Source organism: Peromyscus maniculatus, chromosome 12 (genome assembly GCF_049852395.1).
Source record: "Peromyscus maniculatus bairdii isolate BWxNUB_F1_BW_parent chromosome 12, HU_Pman_BW_mat_3.1, whole genome shotgun sequence".
Classification (NCBI taxonomy): domain Eukaryota; kingdom Metazoa; phylum Chordata; class Mammalia; order Rodentia; family Cricetidae; genus Peromyscus; species Peromyscus maniculatus.
Window position 1 is genome coordinate 56,684,527 of NC_134863.1, and position 21,858 is coordinate 56,706,384.

Here is a 21,858-nt window from a genome sequence, read left to right on the forward strand (position 1 = left end):
CAGTAATTATGCTGTCATGATATAATTACAAAACTAATCTCAGCTATGTTATTTTACTTGCAAAATATATTACTGAAATTGTGGAGCACAGCAATTATTAATTAGAACAGTTCTCAATGGAAATTGGTTTTAATACTATACACATTTATAAAAAGTAATATATGTGTGTGTGTGTGTGCAGTACTGAATGCAAATTTTATAACCTGACTTAGTAACTTGTATCTATATGCAGTAACTTTAAAAGCTTACTTTCAGAAAGTGCAGTAAAATGACTCTTGTTGATCCTATAGATAATTCTTTAAGATGATTCTGTAAACAAACTTGTTACTCATCCTGGTTGCATTACCTCTTAACCTTTTTCACTCCACCTACTCTACATGGTTTACTTTATGACCTGACAAGCTGACCACAAAGGGACTAACAGTGGCTACATGCTTTGGCTTTGTTTTAAGCCATGTATAACAACCTACCCCACTGATGTGTAGTAATTTTTTTCTTTATTATTGACCCAGTGAATCATTCATTTTCATTGCCTCATTTAGCCTTCCCTCATCCTTGTAACATAGTCCATTCCTACATATAAGCTAAATAGTAAAACCTATTGACTTGAAACGAAATAATAAAATGTATTGATTTTTTAAATTCATTTTATTTTATTTATTAATTTTATAATTAATTTAATTTTACATATCAGTCACAGATTCCTCTGTCCTCCCTCCTCCCACCCACCCACCCCCGTCCTCCCCCCAATCCACACCCCCATTCCCATCTCCTCCAAGGCAAAGACTGCCCTGGGGATTCAGCTCAGCCTGGTAGATTCATGTGAGGCAGGTCAAGTCTCCTCCTCCCTTCACCTAGGCTGAGCAAAGTGTCCCAGCATAGGCCCTAGGTTCCAAAAAGCCGGCTCATGCACCAAGGACAGGTCCTAGTCCTACTGCCTGGGGGCCTCCTAAATAGTTCAAGCTAATCGACTCTCTCACTTATCCAGAGGGCCTGGTCCAGTTCCATGGGGGCTCCTCAGCTATTGGTTCATAGTTCATGTGTTTCCACTTGTTTGGCTATTTGTCCCTGTGCTTTTTCCAATCATGGTCTCAATATCTCTTGCTCATATAATCCCTCCTTTCTCTCGCTGATGGACTCCTGGAGCTCCACCTGGGGCTTGGCCATGGATCTCTGCATCTGCTTCCGTCAGTCACCATATGAGAGTTCTATCATGACAGTTAGGGTGTTTGGTCATCAGATCACCAGAGTAGGTCAGTTCTGGCTGTCTTTCAACCATTGCCAGTAGTCTATTGTGGAGATATCTTTGTGGATTTCTGGGGACCTCTCTAGCACTGCTTCCTCACATTCCCATGGGGTCTTCATTTATCATGGTATCTCTTTACTTGTTCTTCCTCTCTGTTCCTGATCCAGCTGGGATCTCCTGCTCCCCTAAGCTCTCTTTGCCCCGACCCTTGCCCTTCATTACCCCCCCGACACATCCTATTTGCTTATCTAGATCTCATCCATTTCTCTGTCATTGGGCGAACCCTGTGTCTTTCTTAGGGTCCTCTTTACTAGGTAGCCTCCCTGGAGTTGTGAGTAGCAGTCTAGTCATCCTTTACTTTACATCTAGTATCCACCTATGAGTGAGTATTGACTTTTAACTACCTTAAAACTTCTTAACTTGAACTTTTTACCTTAAAAAATTTGAGATTATGAAATAATTACAGCTTATCTCACTTTCACTTTTCTCCAAACCCTCCAATATATCCCTTCTTGCTCTCTTTCAAATTTATGGCTTCTTTCTTTGTTTATTGCTATTATATGTATATATGGATAAGTGTGGATGTAGGTGTAGGTATATATATATATATATATATATATATATATATATATATATATATTCCTGAATACAATCTGCTCAGTCAGTATAATGTGAGCTGCATGTATGTATTCATGGCTGACAATTTGGTATTGGATAACCAATTGTTGTGATCTTTGATCTTTCCTGGGGAAGACTATTTCTACTCTTCTCAGCATCCCTTAGTTGAGTGTTGTTCTTTGCTTTATGGTTGGGGCCTCATGAGCTCCCTGCTTCCCCGTTCACATTGACATGTTATTTGGTATCATCCTAATTTAGCATATATGTAGGCAGTCATGTTGGTGAGGCTTAACTTTTTGATGGTGCCCTTTGCTTTCTACTACGAACTTATCACATACTTTTAAATTGGTTTTATTTAAACATATCATTTTTATGTTGTTTTCAAGCAAGCATTCAACCAATCAGTACCTCAAAATATAACATGTGTTCATGTAAGAAGACTGTAAAATTTCAGCATAAATTATTCCTTTTGAAGTTAAAAGTATTCATAATTACTTTATTCAAAATATAAACATTTCACATTCTTTTTTTCCCTCTGAGAGTAACTACTTCCTTTTAGGACATCACATTCTCATTACTTTAGACTTGAGACATTATTGACTTCACCAACCCAGACTCATGTGCTCCACAATTATACATTTATTTAATTTATTACTAATATAATTTCCAAATTCCTAGTTTTCCTATGACTGTTTTTTTTTTCCTTTTTATCCTTTACATCCTAATTTGGGTCCCAACTGCATTTCGGTTAAATGAACTGGTCTTTCTTGGAATGAGAGGGTCTGCTACTCCATTGAGCCAGCACACTGCCAATAGCTGAAGTGACATACAAGGAATATGTAGTTATCCCATCCTCACGTTCCCTGGTCACATTTGATCATCATTTTAGAAGCTTCCAATCAGTTCAGTATGTGGTATTATCCTAATTTCATACATGATTCTCCACCCTGTTTTCAACATTGATTCTCCATCACTCTTAGAAGATAGCATGAAATAAGATCTACTGGATCTTCCAATTCACAGGAGAGCCAGCCTTACTTCCCTCAATCACCTTTACAATTTACTTATGCCCCATAGACTCACCTGAAGTTTTGTTGGAAATGTGCCCTGTCCTTTGTCTTTTCTCTATTGAGTAACTTTAACTGTCCTATTCTTGGCTTTCATTTCTTCCTGGTGATACACTACACTAGTAGAAGGATTAGCAAAGTCTTTGAGGTCAAGGTCACATTGCTGGGTCATATCTCCTAGTTTCATATCCTTGCAGCACCTCAGACATTGCATATTCAAGATATTAGGTTTCTTTGCTCTAGTATCCATAGATGAAAATGCATGTAATGACTCCACCATTGTGAATACTCTCAGTTATAGCTTCTTGAACCCTTTTTACTAGTTGCTATTTCCCCAGTATATTCTGTTGGATGAGAAAGTGTCAGATGGGAGTTTAAGAACAAAATGCATAGAAAGCTTACAGCTCTGCGGAAACTGCATCAAATTGTTCTACCATCTCTTTAAATGCAATCTCAAAATCCTCTTCCTATTTTGAGTTGATGATTCCAATTTGCTGGAAGTTTTTGGCATAAGGACTTATCATTGTCCAGCAGCTTGTTAGTCCTTCTGATAGGAACTATTTATTATAATGGCATATCTCTATCTTTGCTTACGTGTGACATGCTACGAATATGGTAATTTCTATACAAGGCTTTCTGGTTTTTCAGTTCAAGCACTTTGTTCTTTTTCTTTGCTACAAAGTTGGTTTAGTATAATCGCATATTAATTTTCAAGCTGATTTAATCAAATGCCTACCAGACAATTTTCTATTTCTAAATATGTAGACTTGCATCCTTCTTATTTGCTGAAATACATTTGTATCTTCAGAAATCTTAATATTTTTTCAAGAAAGGAATGCAGTACATGTTGCAATGGTAGCAACAAAGGACAAAACAAAATGAAAAAACTTGGAATAATAGAATTTCTATAACTATTTTTCATAGGCTATCTGTAAATTAAGTGCATTTATCACTGATGTTGGTGATTATCTTATTACCCATTTGCAAAATATTATCCTGGATCTTCTTACTACACTGACAGGATACTTCGAATTTTATATTTCCTTATAAAAGATATACGTGAAGAACTCTATGAATCTTGAATTGGTTCCTTTCATCCAAAACTGCATTTCCTCACCAGTTTATAGGATAAATACTGGAATGACTACTAACACCAGATTGAAGATGAATTTTGAAATTGTAGCAAAATTTGCTGCATTTTGTATAAAAGTTTAAAATGAGAAACTTAAGCTTGCTGAAATTGCTTCAAAATCTCTTCTATTTCTGTGGATGCACTTGTCTGAGAATCATTTTTCTACTATAACTGTTATTAATATAAGACATAGGAATCGTTCAACTAAAACCTTTTACTGTGTTACAAATGCTGTAGTCAATCCAAAGAGCTTAGATAAATTAACAGAAAAGAAAGAAACATTTATGTCACATGAAAATTTAAACCACTGAAATATGAATAATTACACCCCCATAAACTTGTTTATTTGTAATTACAAAAAAAACTACTGTAAGCTTAATAGTTCCCTATATTTTCTCAGTGTGTAGCCTTGCTTTTTCACATGCAAGAATGTAGAAACTAATAATGAAATGTTGTGACTTATTTTATCATGTCTTTATTTGGTTATCTAATAATTTATCTAAGTTATAGTTTATAGATGTATTTTGTATTTCACTGAACAATCTATGACTGCCAATGACTCAGAGAATTTTAGAAGAGTTTCATGAATGAGTTGCCTGTGTCATGGTCATTAACACTGATTTGTAGCTTAGCCTCAGTTCAGATAAGGACAAGAAGGTAAAAACAGTCCTTGATTAAAAACATTTGGTGTATAAACTATGTACATTACTCCTGCATGAGAGAATAAACTGCTTTGCTCTTTTCTGCTTCCTGCTCAGAAGTTGGGTTAAGCTAAGGATAATTAGGATATGGCTTCTTTGCTATATCTATGACTGTTCTTGTGTTTCTCAGTGACAAGGAGGTACTTGGGGTAACATATTAGCAAATAAATTAGCATTAACCTATTAGCTAAGACCCATAGTAACTTAGAGGTCAGCTTAAAGGCATCCATCTACTCATGCCCACCATGGTAGGAAGAAGATTTGTGGTGGGATTGTGTTCTCCAAAATATTGTGTACCCTAATAAACTTATCTGGGTTGAGAGAACAAAAAGCCACTAGATACTTAGGTTAGAAAATGGTGGCAAGCCGGGCGTGGTGGCGCACGCCTTTAATCCCAGCAATCGGGAGGCAGAGCCAGGCGGATCTCTGTGAGTTCGAGGCCAGCCTGGGCTACCAAGTGAGCTCCAGGAAAGGCGCAAAGCTATACAGAGAAACCCTGTCTCGAAAAAACCAAAAAAAAAAAAAAAAGAAAAAAAAAAAAAAGAAAATGGTGGCACTCACGCCTTTAATCCCAGCACTTGGGGCGCAGAGGCAGGAGGATCTCTGTGAGTTCAAGGCTACATTGGAAACAGCCAGGCATGTGACATACACCTTTAATCCCAGAATATGAGCCTTTAATCCCAGGGAGTGATGGTAGAAAGGAAAGACACATAAGGCGTGAAGACCAGGAACTAGAAGCATTTTGGCTGGTTAAGCTTTCAGGCTTCTAGCAGCAGTTCAGCTGAGATTCATTCTGGATGAGGACTCAGAGGCATCCAGTCTGAGGAAACATGACCAGCTGAGGAACTGGCGAGGTGAGATAGCTATGGCCTGTTCTGTCTCTCTGATCTTCCAGCATTTACCCCAATAATTGGCCTCAGGTTTGTTTTTATTAATAAGACTCTAAGATTCATGCTACAAAGATTGTTCTTCTTCTTACTACTACCCCAATGGCCTGTGGATGATGCCATTTTTCTAGCAGCATGCTCCATGTGTAAACCTCCAATCTCAGTCCATATTACTTCTTTTCATTGCAAAGAATTTAAAGACTTCCTGTCTGGTTATAAAGGGTTTGGGAGTGGGAGGTAGGAAACAGAAATGAATATTAAAAAAGAACTTATTCTACAAACATATGAGGAAGCATGATATATGCAGAGAACTTCAGCTGCACTGATTTGTTATTGTTATTATGTGCTTGCTAAGATATGTAACAATCAAAGGAAAAATAGGAATAGTTAAACATTTCTGGGTCTTGTCATAGCGTGAACAGTGTTAGCTCTCATCCTGTCTATCACTGCTTTTCCTAAATACTCTCCAAGCCAAATACCACCAAATATGGAGAGTTGTTCTGAATAACAAGGAAAAAGAAATAAAAACATTAATAAATTCATGATTCCATGCTTTTTTTGGCTACTTCCATAATATGTTGTCTTAGAGGTCATTAAGCAAATTGCTCTTCTCAAGGTTCCTTGTAATTCACCTTTCTTTTAGTTATTGTGATTAAGAATGTGACCAAAAGCAGTTCAGGGAGAAACGTTGATTTCATCTTACACTTTCAGATCACAATTCATTATTGAGGGAAGTTAGGGAAGGAACTCAAGGCAGAACCCTGAAGGCAGGATCCTGGAGCAGGAACCAGAGAGGATTGCTGCTGACTGACTCACTCATTCTGCATTATTCTCAGCCAACTTTCTTACACATTCCAGGAAGATCAGCCCAGGAACAGCACTACATGGAGTAGGCTGGATCTTCCCACATCAATCAATAGTCAAAGCAATTCTCCCCAGACATGGTCATAACTAATCTTATTGGAGCAATATTTCAGGCAAAAACTCTTCCTTTTCTCCAGTGACTCTTGATACTGTGAAGTTGACAATATGAACTACCTAGGACATTTTCCAATGCCATTAACCCAGATCTTACTTGTTTATGCTTAATATCATTAATTATATCACTCTCTAGATTCTTATAATCAGTTTTTATTATATAACTCTCCTTGTATGTTTAATACATTCAGATGTAACAAAAATAAAATGAAACTTTGTGTCCAACAGTCACAACTGCCATCTTTTTTTAAGCACACATCTCCTTTCCTGATATCTTTTTTTCAGGTATTTAAGCCAAAAGCTATAAATTCATACAGATCCCCTCCTCCATTCCTTAACATCTCATTTTTTACATTAGATAGTGAAATCTGCTCTAGTTTGATGTAGATTCAATCTACCTTCACCAAAACAAGGAATTCAGTAGTTCTCATCAACTTCCTTATTGTATCTGAATCAACTTTGTCTGTTACCAGTATTGGTGTGTGTGTGTGTGTGTGTGTGTGTGTGTGTGTGTGTGTGTGTGTGTGAGAGAGAGAGAGAGAGAGAGAGAGAGAGAGAGAGAGAGAGAGAGAGAGAGAGAGAGAGAGGAGACTACTTGTCTCTGATCTTTCTTATTTCTTCAAAGCTCATTCTCTCTGTGGCAGTCAGAACTGTACTGTGGAAATATTTAAAGAATTGCCTCACTTCTTGTCTTACACCTTCCAACAGTTTTGTGTCTTCAAGAAGCCACAATTCTTCAATGGCTGTCAAAGCCCCATTTGCAAACCCCCATCTTGGATCATTCACTGCCTTTGCTACTTCTTGAACACTCTGATGTGGGCAGAGTAGCTAAATTTTCCTGCCAACATTATTAGACAGAAGCCATTTCAGAATTCTCCCCATCTTGGCTCACAGACAGTCACACCATTAGTCCATTTAGCAAGTGTGGTGTTTCAGAGCCATAATGCCTGCATTTGAGAAATTGAAGTGGATGGAATGGGAGTTCAAGGCATTTTTGGTTATTTAGCAATCTTGAGTCCATGCTACATTATGTGTGACCATGTCTCAAAACAAAATCCAAAATAACAAAATACATAAAGCAAATGAAAATCCAAAAATGAAACAACCAAAGAAAAATAATGCCAAGCAGAAAGCTGAGAAAAACAACAACAACAACAAAAGTCCATTGAATCTTACTGTGTGTTTTTTCATGAGTAATAATAATAATAAAAGACAATTGCAGGGGCTTCAAAAGCTCAAGTTCAATGCTTTATGCCTAGATAACATTCTTTCTAAACCAACATCAACCATTCTGAAACTCACAAATAAGGAATATGGAGACTCAAAGCAATCAGTATCTGCCTGCTAATGGCTAAGTGCCATTTCAGTTCACACAGCACTCAACAATAAAAATAGGTATGACATCAGGAGACTTAGTTCTTACAAACACAAACATTTGAGATTAACATAGTATTGCTTCCTACAATTTACTCTAAAACCTCTATAAATATTGTATTCCTATATCCAAGGATTATGCTACATCAACTCCTGGGAAAACAGAAATAAATTGTAAAAAGCAGAGTGCATGTACTAATCTATAGTCCTCATGATCAAAATTAAAATATTTATTCAGAGAAATTCTAAATTGTTATTTTGTGTGAATATTAGAAAATATTTGTGTAGGAGCAATGGGAGAGAAAATACTTGGTATTTATGAATTTAAAAAATCTCTAAATAAAGATGAGATGAATAAATTGAAAAGCAGATCATCATATTCACAAATGTTTAACCAAAGCAAAGTTACAGCTTCATAATTTACAAATTTATTTAACAATAACCAGAAACTGTGTGTATGCTATATTTCTTATATTTGCATTTATTATGTGTTATTAAGCCAACATTTATTTAGTTCATAACAAGAAACTCATTGTTTCAGAAGAGCTATAGTAATTTAGAGGGTTATTTAAGCAATAATATTTTAAACACATGCTTCTTACTTATTGTGCACTTTATGTTACTTTCATAAAGAATCTACTGTATCAAGAAAAAGTTATCTTGTGTACACTTTAGAAACAGAACTAGCTAATGGGACACCAATTGAATAACAGAGTATGTAGGCTGTATATATTGTTTGGGTCAATGAACACATACTTCTGCTTAAAGCATAACATAGAGCATATGGTATCAACCAGGTAAATACATATCTATTCTTGGAATTTTGAAAACAGAAATGAAAATTGTCTTTATTGTTACTGTACATTTAAATTTTAATCTATATAAATTGATAAAATTGGAACCATATCCATAATATAAGTGAATCATAGCTAGATAAACCCAATTATATCTTATATTTTCATTCTTATTATCTATTATACAATTCTCCTTAAATTTTGGTCATAAAGAAAATCAGACTTAGTAAAAGCACTACAAACTAACAGTTAAAAACCTTCGTATATTTTATCTTAAAAAAAGCTACATAAGTATAAATCATGCAAATTTAAACAGAATAAAATTTATTCATAATTTGTTAAGTATTTCTAGTACTGTTAAGATTCCATTTATATACAGAGAATTAGATAAATACTGTATTGTGAAACCTTTTTCAAAACATTAGATTTTTTTTAAGTTCCCAGTCTGTAATGACTTTGATCAATAGGCTGCTCTACCCAAATGAAACACTAGTAGAGGACACTATGTAAACAGGTCACTCTGCAGTAACTCTCTCTCTTTATACTTGAAGTATTGTTTATGATTAGCTTACAAGCGAAATGGCAAATAAATCATCCCAATCAAAATTCAATGTTTAATTTTGTATATTTCAAGATTATTTTCCTAGACTCAGGAAGGACATTTTTGTGAGGCACTTTGTGAGTGTATATCTCCAATAAGGAAGTTTATTATACAATCAATAGAATTATAGTTACCTATCTAAACAATAAATAATTTTTATACCCACTATCCACTTCACTATTCCCATATAAATGGCATATAACAACTTGGCACTTAGGGGCAAACACACACACACACACACACACACACACACACACACACATACACACACACACACACACACACACACACACACACACACACACGGCACTTAAGGCTATACATCCTCCAACAAGGTGACATCTCCAAACCCTTCCCAAAAATGTTCCACCAACTAGGGATCAAGCATTCAAGTGGACATATCCGGCCATTCTCATTAAAACCACATCAAGACTCCAGTATTTGGTTTGTTTACAGAGAATATATATTTTCAAATAAAACATTTTGAAAGATGTTATAAATTTTTTCAATATAGAGCCGGGCGGTGGTGGCGCACGCCTTTAATCCCAGCACTCGGGAGGCAGAGCCAGGCGGATCTCTGTGAGTTCGAGGCCAGCCTGGGCTACCAAGTGAGTTCCAGGAAAGGTGCAAAGCTACACAGAGAAACCCTGTCTCGAAAAACCAAAAAAAAAAAAAAAATTCAATATAAATAAAAACTAGTAGCTATAAAATGTTAAATATGGGAAAGTCTGAGGAATTCTGGAATGTCCCCAAATGGAAGCATTCAGCTATATGCATGTAATATCAAATTTCCAGTGTTGATTTTGTTATAGCTTAGCATTCACAAGATTATGTTGATACGTTTTCTGAAAGTGCTGGACTCAAGTCATATAATCATAAACAAGTAGAGGAAATAATTACATACGGTGCAACCAAACATTTCCCGTGTGTTTAATGCAAATGGCTTCATCTCAAACAGAAATGGAAGCTTAACATCTACATCACTTTTCTGGAGAATGGTAATTCATCAAATTAATTTTTCAGAATGTATTTTTTTTTCACTGCAACTTGTTGCTCGCTCTAAAGAAGCAGTGCAGTTGAAAGCTGCTGTGAGCACAGGGTGCTCTAATGTCTTACCGGATTTATATGCATTATATATTGGGCATATTACTTTCTGTTTATCCTCCTTCCTGCTCTTTGTTTTGAGGGATTGATATATTCAGGAAGCTTCCATTTGTGTTCATCTCAGAAGAGACACTCACAGGAGATCAGAGTCTGAACAGAGGTAGATCCAACTTGCATATTTCCACACAGTTCACTCTTCCACTGGGCTGTTGTTCTTAGCCAGAAGTACTTTTGCTTCTTCTTTAGGCCCTAAGTAGGATCATTTCCCACGTTGTTAGAAACCTTGGTGTTTCTTCCTCTTAGGTGATGATCCTGAGTGTGTGTGTGTGTGTGTGTGTGTGTGTGTGTGTGTGTGTGTGTGTGCACATTATATTTTACTCAATTTTAACATTAGTTTCCAAATGGAGACCTGATTCCTTTTGGTTAATATGTGTGTATTCACTACAAGCCTTTCTAATTAGTGTGAAGATATTGTGGTGTGGTAGGGTTGAGGTGGGAGGTAGGCTCACTGAAGAGACCAACTACAAAGAAGATATCTTTGGAGCAGTGCTCTAGGATAGGTTGTTGTTTCCTCCAGAAAAATAAAATGATAAAGAGTAAATGAAGGCAACAAAAAGAAGTCATTTCCACAACAATATATCATATATACTAGACAAGAGAAATGAAAAGTTTGTCATTGCACACAGTAACCTACATAAGTTTAGTATTCACAGTCTTCAAATCTTCAAGGGCCTTTTTATGGAAAACATGGGAAGGCCTTATGATTCTATGGTTGAGGTAAGAAATGTTAAATATGTTGAAGGCTATTTAACATTTCTGTAAAGTATTATTCAAATACAAGACAATAGTATTAATTGTATATTACTGGGAACAAGGAGAATTCCTGGTATTTTTGAAGAAAGCAAAAGGAAATGTGGCACTGTCTAGCTTGATAGCTGCTTTGCTCCACTCATCTTTAGTATTTTTCAAGCTTGTCAACTTGATTGATACCAGGTGCACAGATAGACACTGGGAAGTGTCATTGATTGGTATGGAGCCCTGAGAAGTTTACCTTCATTGAAAATTCACCTTCTTCTTCTCTTTATCATTCTTGTTTTGGGAAACTTCATTCATATTTTTCCTTTTCCATTGTTCTCAACATCAATGCAAAATCATCAGCAGAATAACTGGTTAATTAACACAAGTGACTTGGGGCTTTTCTTTGGGGAGATTTTTATTTTCACTCCTTTAGGAAACTGAGGAAAATATTGGGCCATGTTTTTGCAAGTGTGTATGTATCAAGTGTGCATGCCCAGGTGCACACATGCTTACTCATATGTGAGGACTACTTGTCTATGCATGAATGTGAAGGAAAGAGGGTGCTTTTAGCGTCTTCTTACATCACTGTACTTTATTTACTGAGTCAGTGTCCTCTGCAGAAAGCTGAGTTGATGATTTGGTAGCTTTCTGCAGGGATCCCCTGTGTATGCTCACCCCAAAATACTGGGATTACAGGAATCCCACATCCACCTGGCATTTTACAAGCCTGCTGGGGATCTGGACTCCAGTCTTTATGCTTGCAGAACAAGCAAAGCCATCTCCTCATCAAAAGTCTGGTAAAGTAAAATACCAGAGTAATATATTTTACATTTTTACATGAAGACAAGTCTAAGCACACAGAATTGCAGCTGCGGAATATGCACACTATACTCCTAGAGATGTTTGCTAAAGTATTTGTCAATGGAAAGGATTGGAGTGTTCTTTTCTGAGAATTAAGTGATCAGCTGCTTTTGCTATTTTTTTTTTTTTAATTTTTCACCTGAAGAGGAATGGATACTATGATCTATTTGATTGTTTTCATTTCTCTTGTCAAATATCAAAGAACAGTTCCATGGAGTTAAAATGATCTTTGCTACCTGTTTTGCTCTATCTTTACATATACAAGCAATCCCACCTGCTTACCAACCATTTAGGACAGTGGAGATGAGGTCTGTGTAAATTGGAAGAGGAGGGTCCTAACAAGTGAATACTGCCTGAGAAACAGGTGCCAAAGCTTTCTCTACATTTCATGGTTCTTGTTTTTTTTTTTTCTTTTTATTTTTTAAGTTCTTAAGTATGAAACGAAAATGACTTCTCCATAAGATGTTTATAAAGGACTTGGATTATAATAAAATTTCTACTTCAAAGGTTAATGACTTCTTGTCTTCCGGTATGCACAAAGCAAGTAGGAACCTATCAAAAATGCACTCCCAATGCAATAAATCCACCAATCACCTTTGGAGAGTTGTCAATCATCACCTTCTATTAGCCTTCAATGGTTTCAGTAGTGGGGTCAAAAGTCATATTAGACTCTAAACCCATGATTTCAACAGCAAATTTTTATTTGTTTAACATTTGAGGTCTGTATTGTGACAGACATGTGATTCTTTCTTGTCAGTTTTATATTATACTACCTGTGTCTATAATTAGATAACTAGATCATTATATCAGGCAAAGAACAAATCTACTTCCAGAACTATGTTTCCGAAGAATAACTATCAGCTGTATAGCATTTGGTGTGTGACTAGTGTGGTTAAGCAGTGTAGTTTTAAGTATCTATTTATTTTAAAAGAATGTAAGTACAGATATGGTCATGTGGCTACTGCTACTGAATTTTTCATCCCATGCATAAGACATTTCCCTTATCACATAATTGTTCTCTGTAGGAACACTGTCACAATGTCTCCTTTTGCCTTTCTTTATGTGTATTTTCAACAGTGTGAAAGGAATATCTGCTGTTTAAGGGAGAAGTAGGTGACAAAAAAATCAATAACAGCATATGGGACAGAATATTGTCTATTTGCAGTTGCAGTACCAGGAAGGTGGAGACAGGATGGCCAGGAGTTCAAGGTCATTCTCAGCCTTCCTGGGCTTTGCAGATCAACCCAGGATATATAAGACTTGACTTCAAACAATCAAACAGAAACAGATGGGGAACGAGACCTGGAGTTTGTTGTTGTTGTTTTTGTTTGTTTGTTTTTTCTTTCCTCTGGGTCCTTGAGTCTAGTACATCCTTGTTAGCACCAAGGCAAAATGTCAAGATTTAAATCCCTTCACTGCTCCCCTTAGCTGTAGGTTCAGGAACAACTTTCCTTAGCTTTTGGATATCTTGTTTCCATTAATAGCTGTGGAAATTACTTATCACAATAAACATGCCCAAATGTAGGAAAGATCATAATTTTCATTTAACTTTGATAAGAAATGTTGCTAAGTAAGTTTCATGTCAACCAATAGCTTCAATCACCACATATGCCCCCATAAAAATGTTCCTGGATCCTCACATTTGACAGATTCCAGCTCAATTCTTTTTGCTGGCTGTCATCTGCCCAATATCAGATATGCTTTATCAGAGCTCACAATTCTAAGTCAGCAAGCTTTCTCATATTATGAGGAGAATGGGCCACCACCCTGAGTAATTCATTCATACCAGTTGAGGACACTTAAGAATTCACTTTTCTAAGTAGCTTGTCTGAGTACTCAGAACACCCTCAGAAGTCACAGCAGCAGTAATGCTTGGCCTATTTGGTTGAATAATTAATCCCTCCTTCCTCCTACTGATCCTCTCTATTTCTCTCTTCCCTTCCCCACTCTTCCATTTCCTTCCATTGCATCCCTTCCCCCCTCCCCCATTGTCTTTCCTTCCCTTTCCAACTGTACCCTTCCCTTGCTCTCTCTTTCTTTTTATGTTTTCTGTAACCTGTCACAGCACCGAAATTCCAGTTTATAGATGAAGAACTCTTGTGAATACAGACTTGGTTAGCCCAAAGGGTCCCAGCTGGTTTTCACAATCAATTCCAGCATTAAAGCATTTGGATACTCTATGATGAATTTCAACAATTAAACTTGAAATACATGCTAGACGATTTTTGTTGTAGACGAACCACTGACGACACAATCTGATACAGAAATAAGAGCAGTATTAAGATAGGACATTTAAAACAGGGATATGCTAGAGCTTTGAGCAGCAGCAATCAACTTAAAGGGGCTAGATAATATAGGGCACAGAAAAGAAGCATTTATAGGTGTCTAAAATGTGTTGTCTTCTTCACTGAGCTTGGACACAAGTTTGCGTACTTGTTGATTCAAAATAAGTCTCAGGAATGAGAAGACCAGATGGACAAATGCAGTACAAAGAGGGTGAGGAAAACTGCAACTCAAAACCTTCGAAAAATGCCATCATTTTCAAGTTCTCATATTTGAGGACCATTGCTTTGATGTGATTTCCATTCAGTTAAGATATCATAAAAGAACTGAATCACTGCCAGGTGAGGGAATAACCATGTTTGACTGGCATTCTTAAAAAAGTTTCCCCATTAACTTCTTTCCATTCTAGTATCACAGTTGGTAAATGAATTGACAGAATAGCCAGAAATGTATTTTACAACGAGAGCAGTGTGATGGGGAGGGGGAAGTCGAGGGCTGGAGTTTTGCAATGTAATTGTAAGCTCAGATCAGGAAAAGGAGCAGTGGAACAAGTGAACACCTCAATAACTAACATGAGAAGATCCATTAGGTATTTTAGAAAATTTCAAAGGTGCAGGGATACATAGGTAGACATCACAAATATACTCTGAGCTGTCCTCCCTCTATAATTAACCTGCAGAGGAAGAGTTGCCTACTTGCAACACTCGGCAGCTATTGTATTACAAGTTGCTCTATTTACGACAGGAAAAAAAATGCATTAGCTTGAAATGCTCAGAATCAATTCCAGTTTTAGATGCTCTGTAAAGGATAACTTATAGAACCACGGAGAGGGAGGCAAGGGCAGTTAATATAGATTTTTGTCTTTGTGCCTGAGGATGTGACCTCTCAATGGTAGGTGTCAACTGTAAGCATATTCTCAAAGATCTCCTGAAGAAGTATAGGATCCATTTAAAAGTAGAACATGTTACTATACAACGTGATGAAAGAACAGCAGTAGAGTGATTGAACATTATATTATCCATGGTTATTGATTCTGACAAATTTCCCTTTGGTAGTCTTTTATACTTTCAAAGAATTGCTGTTTGGGAGTTGGCTAAGTTGAGAAAGTACTTGCTTCCCTTGCTATCATGGTGATTTCAGTTTGATACCTATAAACCACCTAAAAAACCCGATGTGTACCCTTCTTCTAATTCTGGTGCTAGAGGCAGAGACAAGTATATGCTGCCTGCTCACTAGCTAGCCAGACGAATCTGCTCTGTGTGTTCTAAGAACTGAGAAGCTCTGTCTCAAATAAGATGATAGCACTCCTGAGCAAGACACTTGAAGCTGTCCTGTGGAATTGAAAGATGTTAGAACATGCGCGCGTGCGCACGCGCGCGCGCGCACACACACACACACACACACACACACACACACACACACACACACACGCACTGAGGCAAACGTAAACATATACTACATCATATAAATTTAGAAAATGTACTACTAAGCCATATTGTTTATTTCAATGCAAGACTAGAATAAAGAAATACTGCTCAATTAATATATTTTACATTTGTTCTAATATGTACACAAATGAAATGTAAAGTATGATTGCATAACAATATACTGTATAAAGAGTTCCTATAACCCAAACTTCAGAAAGAAAAACTGTGATTGGCAAGGGAATAGTGTATGCAGGATTCATCACTATTCACAGCTAGGCCCATTCATTGGTTGTCCTGAAATGCATGCCTCACAGGTAAGAGGAAATTATTATTGTCCTCAAATATTTGGTGAAACACCAGGTTATATGTTGCTATAAAGCTATTGTCTAAATTTTGCCAGTATTGCAACTTTTAGACTTTTTACTAAAGTACAATACTGTTGTGACTGGGCCTCACTCAGTCTGTTGAAGGCCTTGAGAGAAATTCTGAGGACAGATCCCTGTTGGGGAGGCAGTTCTACTTTTAGGCATGGACCATGAGGGGAACCATCCCTTGGGTCTGTAGCTCCCTATCCAGCCCATAAATATTTTAAGCCTGTCTTCCTCCACAACTGAATGAGCTGGTTTCTCAAAACAAAATTCAAAATATTCATTCATCGACCCTATTATTTCTCTTTCTCTGGAGATTCTCCGATTGGGCTCTTTTGAAGAGCAGGACACATTCTGAATCATCTTTCCAGCCTCTTTTCAAAGAATCCCAACCAACATAATCTCTGGTCCATATTCATGGTTTTCCAAGCACATGTCCTCTCCTATCCACCATGTTCTGTACTTTCATTTGTCACCTACCCTACCACCTGTGTATGAGGTCAGAGACTCTCAACTGTCAGGTCTCTAAGCAAAGTTGTCCAAAGAGACCTTCAATGTCTTTGAGCTTAATTAACTATAAATTTAACCAGAGCTTCATTATACATTTAAAAACCTAAATAATTCATTTTCAGTTGATAATATCAAAGAGGAAAAAAGGCCACCAATATATAAAAAATAGGAAATACATTTTTCAAATGGTCTAGGCATCTTCATTATAGTTTGTTTGGTCAAAACTTTAATAGTTAAAATTTAAGCTGATTTTAGGTTGTCCTATTGTTATCTAAAACATTTCACAAGAATATTAGAGTTCACTATTTCATTTACTGTCACAATAGTGGGTGAGGCATTAACAATTAGACATCTATTATTAGATGCCTGCTTGAGTTGTAGAGTGTGGATTTCTTCACCACTAAAACATTTAACCCATACTCTATGTTTTTATCTTATTAGAAGCCTTAATTAATTGAGTCCAAATCTACCTTCCTTTTAGGCACACATAAATACAGCTTCCCAATGGATTTCAATTTTTTAAACCAACTTACATTTATCCTTAATAGATAAATTATTTCTATAATTTTTTTTTTGCTGTTCCAATTGATGTGAAAAAAGTTTACAAAATGAAACTTCCTCAAATGAAAGCATCCTTTAAACATGTAAAATTAGGATCATAAAAATAACGGTATATTACCCAGTATGAGAAAAAATTCACTCAATAAACAAGAGAGCTCCCCAAATGAATGGGTACAGTGGTAAGATGACTACGAGGAGCAGGCAGCAAAAGCGTTTTCCAATAGAATTGAAGCTGTTTATTTTATTAGAAAGTTGACATGGGTTATCTCTGGTGTTTATGACTTGCAGACTAAAGTATTTAATATTTATCATGTTTAAGTACAAGCAGCAGCAGTTTAGTAATCAAAAGGAATAATTTGAATCATCTTAGGAAAATAAATTCATTATAATTAGGGTATTTCAAAACATGTTTAAAACATTTCTGAGAAAATGTATTCACCTTTCTTGTCATCGAAGTACAGCGTCTGTTGAGCCGGATTTGACCACTGGAGGGAGGTGTTATCATTTTGATCAACTCTGCAGGTCAAAATTGCAGTTCCGCCTTCAACAACCGTTACATTCTGAGTTAGTGGGAACTGCCCTTGGCTGCCTAAAAGGAGATTGAAGAGAATGTTGATTAAATGAAAGTTATAAAATGATTAACTTCCCAAGATCTACGTTGGACATGAGGTTTTACTCAAAATAAAATTTAAACTAACAGAATTATGTATTACAAAAGGTAGAAAAGCCATTTAAAATCAGTAAGACAACCCTACCAATGTATCATTAAAGCTCCTTTGTATTTGCTTCTATTTCTCAGAATATGTATCCTTCCTAGGCACACATGAAAACATATTGCAATAGTAACACAATAATCTTTAATTTCCCTAGGCCTAGGATTGATTATGTGGGGTTAGATGGAGTCATTGCTGAAGGTAAGGCAGGGCATGATGTTGCATGAATTAAGCTCTCTGCAGGAGGATAGGAAACACATATAACACTTCCCTGGTAACTTTTTAAAATGTAGAACAAAGCACATAATATATAAAAACTCTAACTTTAGAGTGAATTTATGATAAAGAAAATGAAAAATGAATCCCACTTTACTGGGAATCTTTATAGAGCTATTTTCTGAAACACAAAACAATCTGACTATTATTTTATAAAGAATATCCATCCTATAGAATATTCACTGAAATATTTTGAAAGCCTGGTGTTGTGGCATGAACCTGTAGTCTTCAATATTCAGGAAGTTGAAGGAACCCCTGCATTCCAGGAGTTTGAGGCCAGACTGAATAACAATAGCAAGATATTTTTTCCAACAACTATACACACCACACATGTGTGTAATATGCATATTTTGTGGTTACCCAAGCAGAAATTTCTAACCGCCTTGCTCATGTTTTCATATTAATTATCTTCATGATCAGAAGAATGCATCTTCTTAAATTCTTAAATGAATCATCAATATGGATAGTGTCAGTATATAACCAAGTTTTTCTATTTTTACATGTATCATATCCATTATTAATGCCATCTATGTAATCAATTTACTTAAAAGTACGTATCTAATAATTTATACAAGGTAGCTCCATGCACAAATGTAATATATACATTTCATTTCCAAATGATGATCCAGAGATAAAATCTGCCAAGTCTGATAACAAACATCCACAGAGGTAAAAATGACTTACTAGAGCCAGGTTAAAATACTAGTATGTGAGCAGGTTAGTTCATTAAGTCAAAAATCATTTACATATTCAAGGTCATTAGGATGGCTTAATCATACCCATGAAATATATTTCCCTTTACTTCTTCAGTTTGTAATGATTCTGTCATTACTCCAAGTACCACTTGAGGTTGTATGGGAGCCATTGGCATAAAGAACTTTATTACCAAAAGCCTGTTGATTGGCACCAGAAGACACAGAAGGGCCTGGAGGGAAACATTTCTTTCCAGTCTTAAATGACACAAGCACAAAGGTTCATGACCACATTACATAATTAAGACTTTCGAGTATTAAAATCTTTTATCAGGGGCTTTTCCTTCTCAATGCCAGCCTCTTCAAGTCACCATGACAACTCCCCAGGACACCTACCTTTAATCTTTAAGATGAATTTTAAAATTGACATCAGGGTTTTAGATAATATAGTCTTTGATGGTTTTCTTGCAAGTCAGCAGGAATCATAATGGGGCGTGCCTTGCCTTCATCTCAGAGATGACCTCTGGCAAGGAGCTCAGAGGACGGTGAATCTTGCAAAGTGAGGTGGGGCAAAACCCAAAACATACCCAAGCAAACATGAACTCAAACACAAAGAGGGAATACTTGCCTGAGATTATCAGCTCATAAATATGGAGCTCAGTATGGTTTTAAGGTGTTTTTCTTAGATTCCCTGATGTTAATGTTATGCATAAATTGAGCAGTCCAGGGAGGAGTGACTCTCCAATATCATAAAGCTCACCACTGCTGATAAATATACATGGTTCACCCAGAGGATACTTTGACTGTCAACAAGTACTTAAATAACACTGACAGTCTCTTTAAAGAATTCAGGAGAAAAGGCAGTGATGCTTGGGACAATTTTATCTACTACATTTGCAAAATAATTTTCAAAACATCCCCATAAGAAAATATTATCCTTCTCATTTCACAGATGGGTAAACTGACACTGGGAGGCAAAGTGATGCTTTTTTCCCCATGGTGAAACTAAGTCAATGAACCATTTAAAGTTTATCCTGTAAGTTCACCATTTTTTCTTCTCTTTCCACAGAGGCTGTTCAGTCATAAGGGGTGTGTCGTGTCTGATGAAATTTGAATTCGACAACAAAAGGAAAAACACCAATAATCATTTTTATAATGAAATTTAAATTGTAAAATTAAATAAGAGAAATATCACTGTTTTCTGCCCTTAGCTGTTCTGTGCTATACAAGAAACTAATTTTAATCATGATTTCAATATTTAATTACTGAACCATGCACAAAAAAGATAAAATTTTAAGGTTATCTCCATGTTAGGTATTGATGTATGTTGGTACACCTGCATCAGGACCTTCAAGGGCAGAGTGAAGACAATTTCCCTCAAACATCTTCCCGCATGGTTTCTGACTTTAAGGAAGTATGATTTCAGTCCCTTCACTCTTGCAGTGTAAAGTCCTTGAAGTCAAATAATTTAGTTTTCCCAATAGAGAGAAAACTCATGCGGAGAATCAACTAATCCTAAATACCCTTAGGACATGTGCTTTCTAAAATCAATTTAAAAGTCTCTATTGCAGGTAGTCAGAGTTCTTCTCAGAGGTCTGAATTGCCATTTGCTTCTGGTTCTGAGCGGCAGAGAACACTGAGTAGCTGGGACTTTCCTCTTTTAACTCCTCATGACTCAACTTTGCCTTTCAATCTCAAGATGTCTTTCTGAAGGAGTTTTCTCAATTGGAAAATGTAATATCATATCAAGTTAGGAATGTCTTTTCAGTTCATTTATTATGTGCATATCATGTGGGACATACTGTTTCCTTGTCTTTCATGAATCCACATTTGAGGGATGGATACAGGAAGAGAAGTTTGTTAATGAGCCAGCAAGGTGGCTTCCAACCTGAGAAAAACTGATGGGAAGGAAGAAGAAACCTGGTTCAGTCAGTACTGGTTTAGATTTGCTCATTAAGCTTAGAAGCAGACGTTTTCCAGGCAACATTTGTTCACGATTTACTAACTCTTCTTTTTGAGCGAATTCATATTATTATTTGTAAAAGTGTCTGTTCCCTTCCTCAATTCTAAACCAATTAAGAGCTGGTAACCACAGGCCATGTCTGAAACAAACAAACAAATAAACAAACAAAAAACAAACACCAGGTAGCCTGCTTGCAGACTTTCTCCTCTTCTCTATTCCTACAGACCTCAACCTCCCAGTCTCATATCTAGTGGTCAGCAGAACACAAGCTACAGCTGTCTGTCTCCCCTGCCCACATCTCTGGTGGATCCCACAGACTGTCCCATCCTAACTTTCCTTCTCCAACTACTGGCTCTATTCCATCTTCCAGACACAAAAGGCACTCCTTGCTAAGCCAAGGGTTGCACCTCCCAAAGCAACAAGTAGGCTGAAGGATGACCCACACCTCTCCTATTGACCCTGAGACCCAATCCCTCCAGTCTCAACCCAAGCTCTGTAACAGGAAACATGCTGTGGTCTCCCTTTCCTCTTCAAACCTATCTCCATGGGATCACAAAGAACTCCTTCAACCTCCTTTCCCCCAACATGTCCCAATATCCTAGCATACAATACCATCAGGCATTTTTTGGTTTGGGAAGGCACTCTGCAGGCTACCAATAGAGAAACATGGGCACCAACCCATCCACAAAATCTTTGACATACAAACTGTACTGCCTGCATAATATGATAGGCCAATTTTGACATAGAACTCGGGGGAATGGCCAATGAATGTATGCCTTGATTTGGTCAAATTTGATGAGACCCACTCTGATGAGAAGGAACCCATACTTGACGCTGCTTGAGTAACCAAGAAATAGAGATAAGATACCTAAGAGACATAGGGGAAAAAGCAAATATGACTGAT

The 21,858-nt window shown here is 36.7% G+C and overlaps 1 protein-coding gene across 4 annotated transcripts in view; it reads right to left on the reverse strand.

Annotated features, from left to right (window-relative positions):
* The window catches only part of Cadm2 (cell adhesion molecule 2), a 984,450-nt gene that overhangs the window by 214,082 nt on the left and 748,510 nt on the right, over positions 1-21,858 (reverse strand). For all 4 annotated transcript variants that reach the window (XM_006991069.4, XM_006991070.4, XM_016009325.3 and 1 more), the window contains one exon: positions 17,750-17,899. In XM_006991069.4, the coding sequence (XP_006991131.1) occupies positions 17,750-17,899 (150 nt within the window). The remainder of the gene's footprint in view (positions 1-17,749; positions 17,900-21,858) is intronic.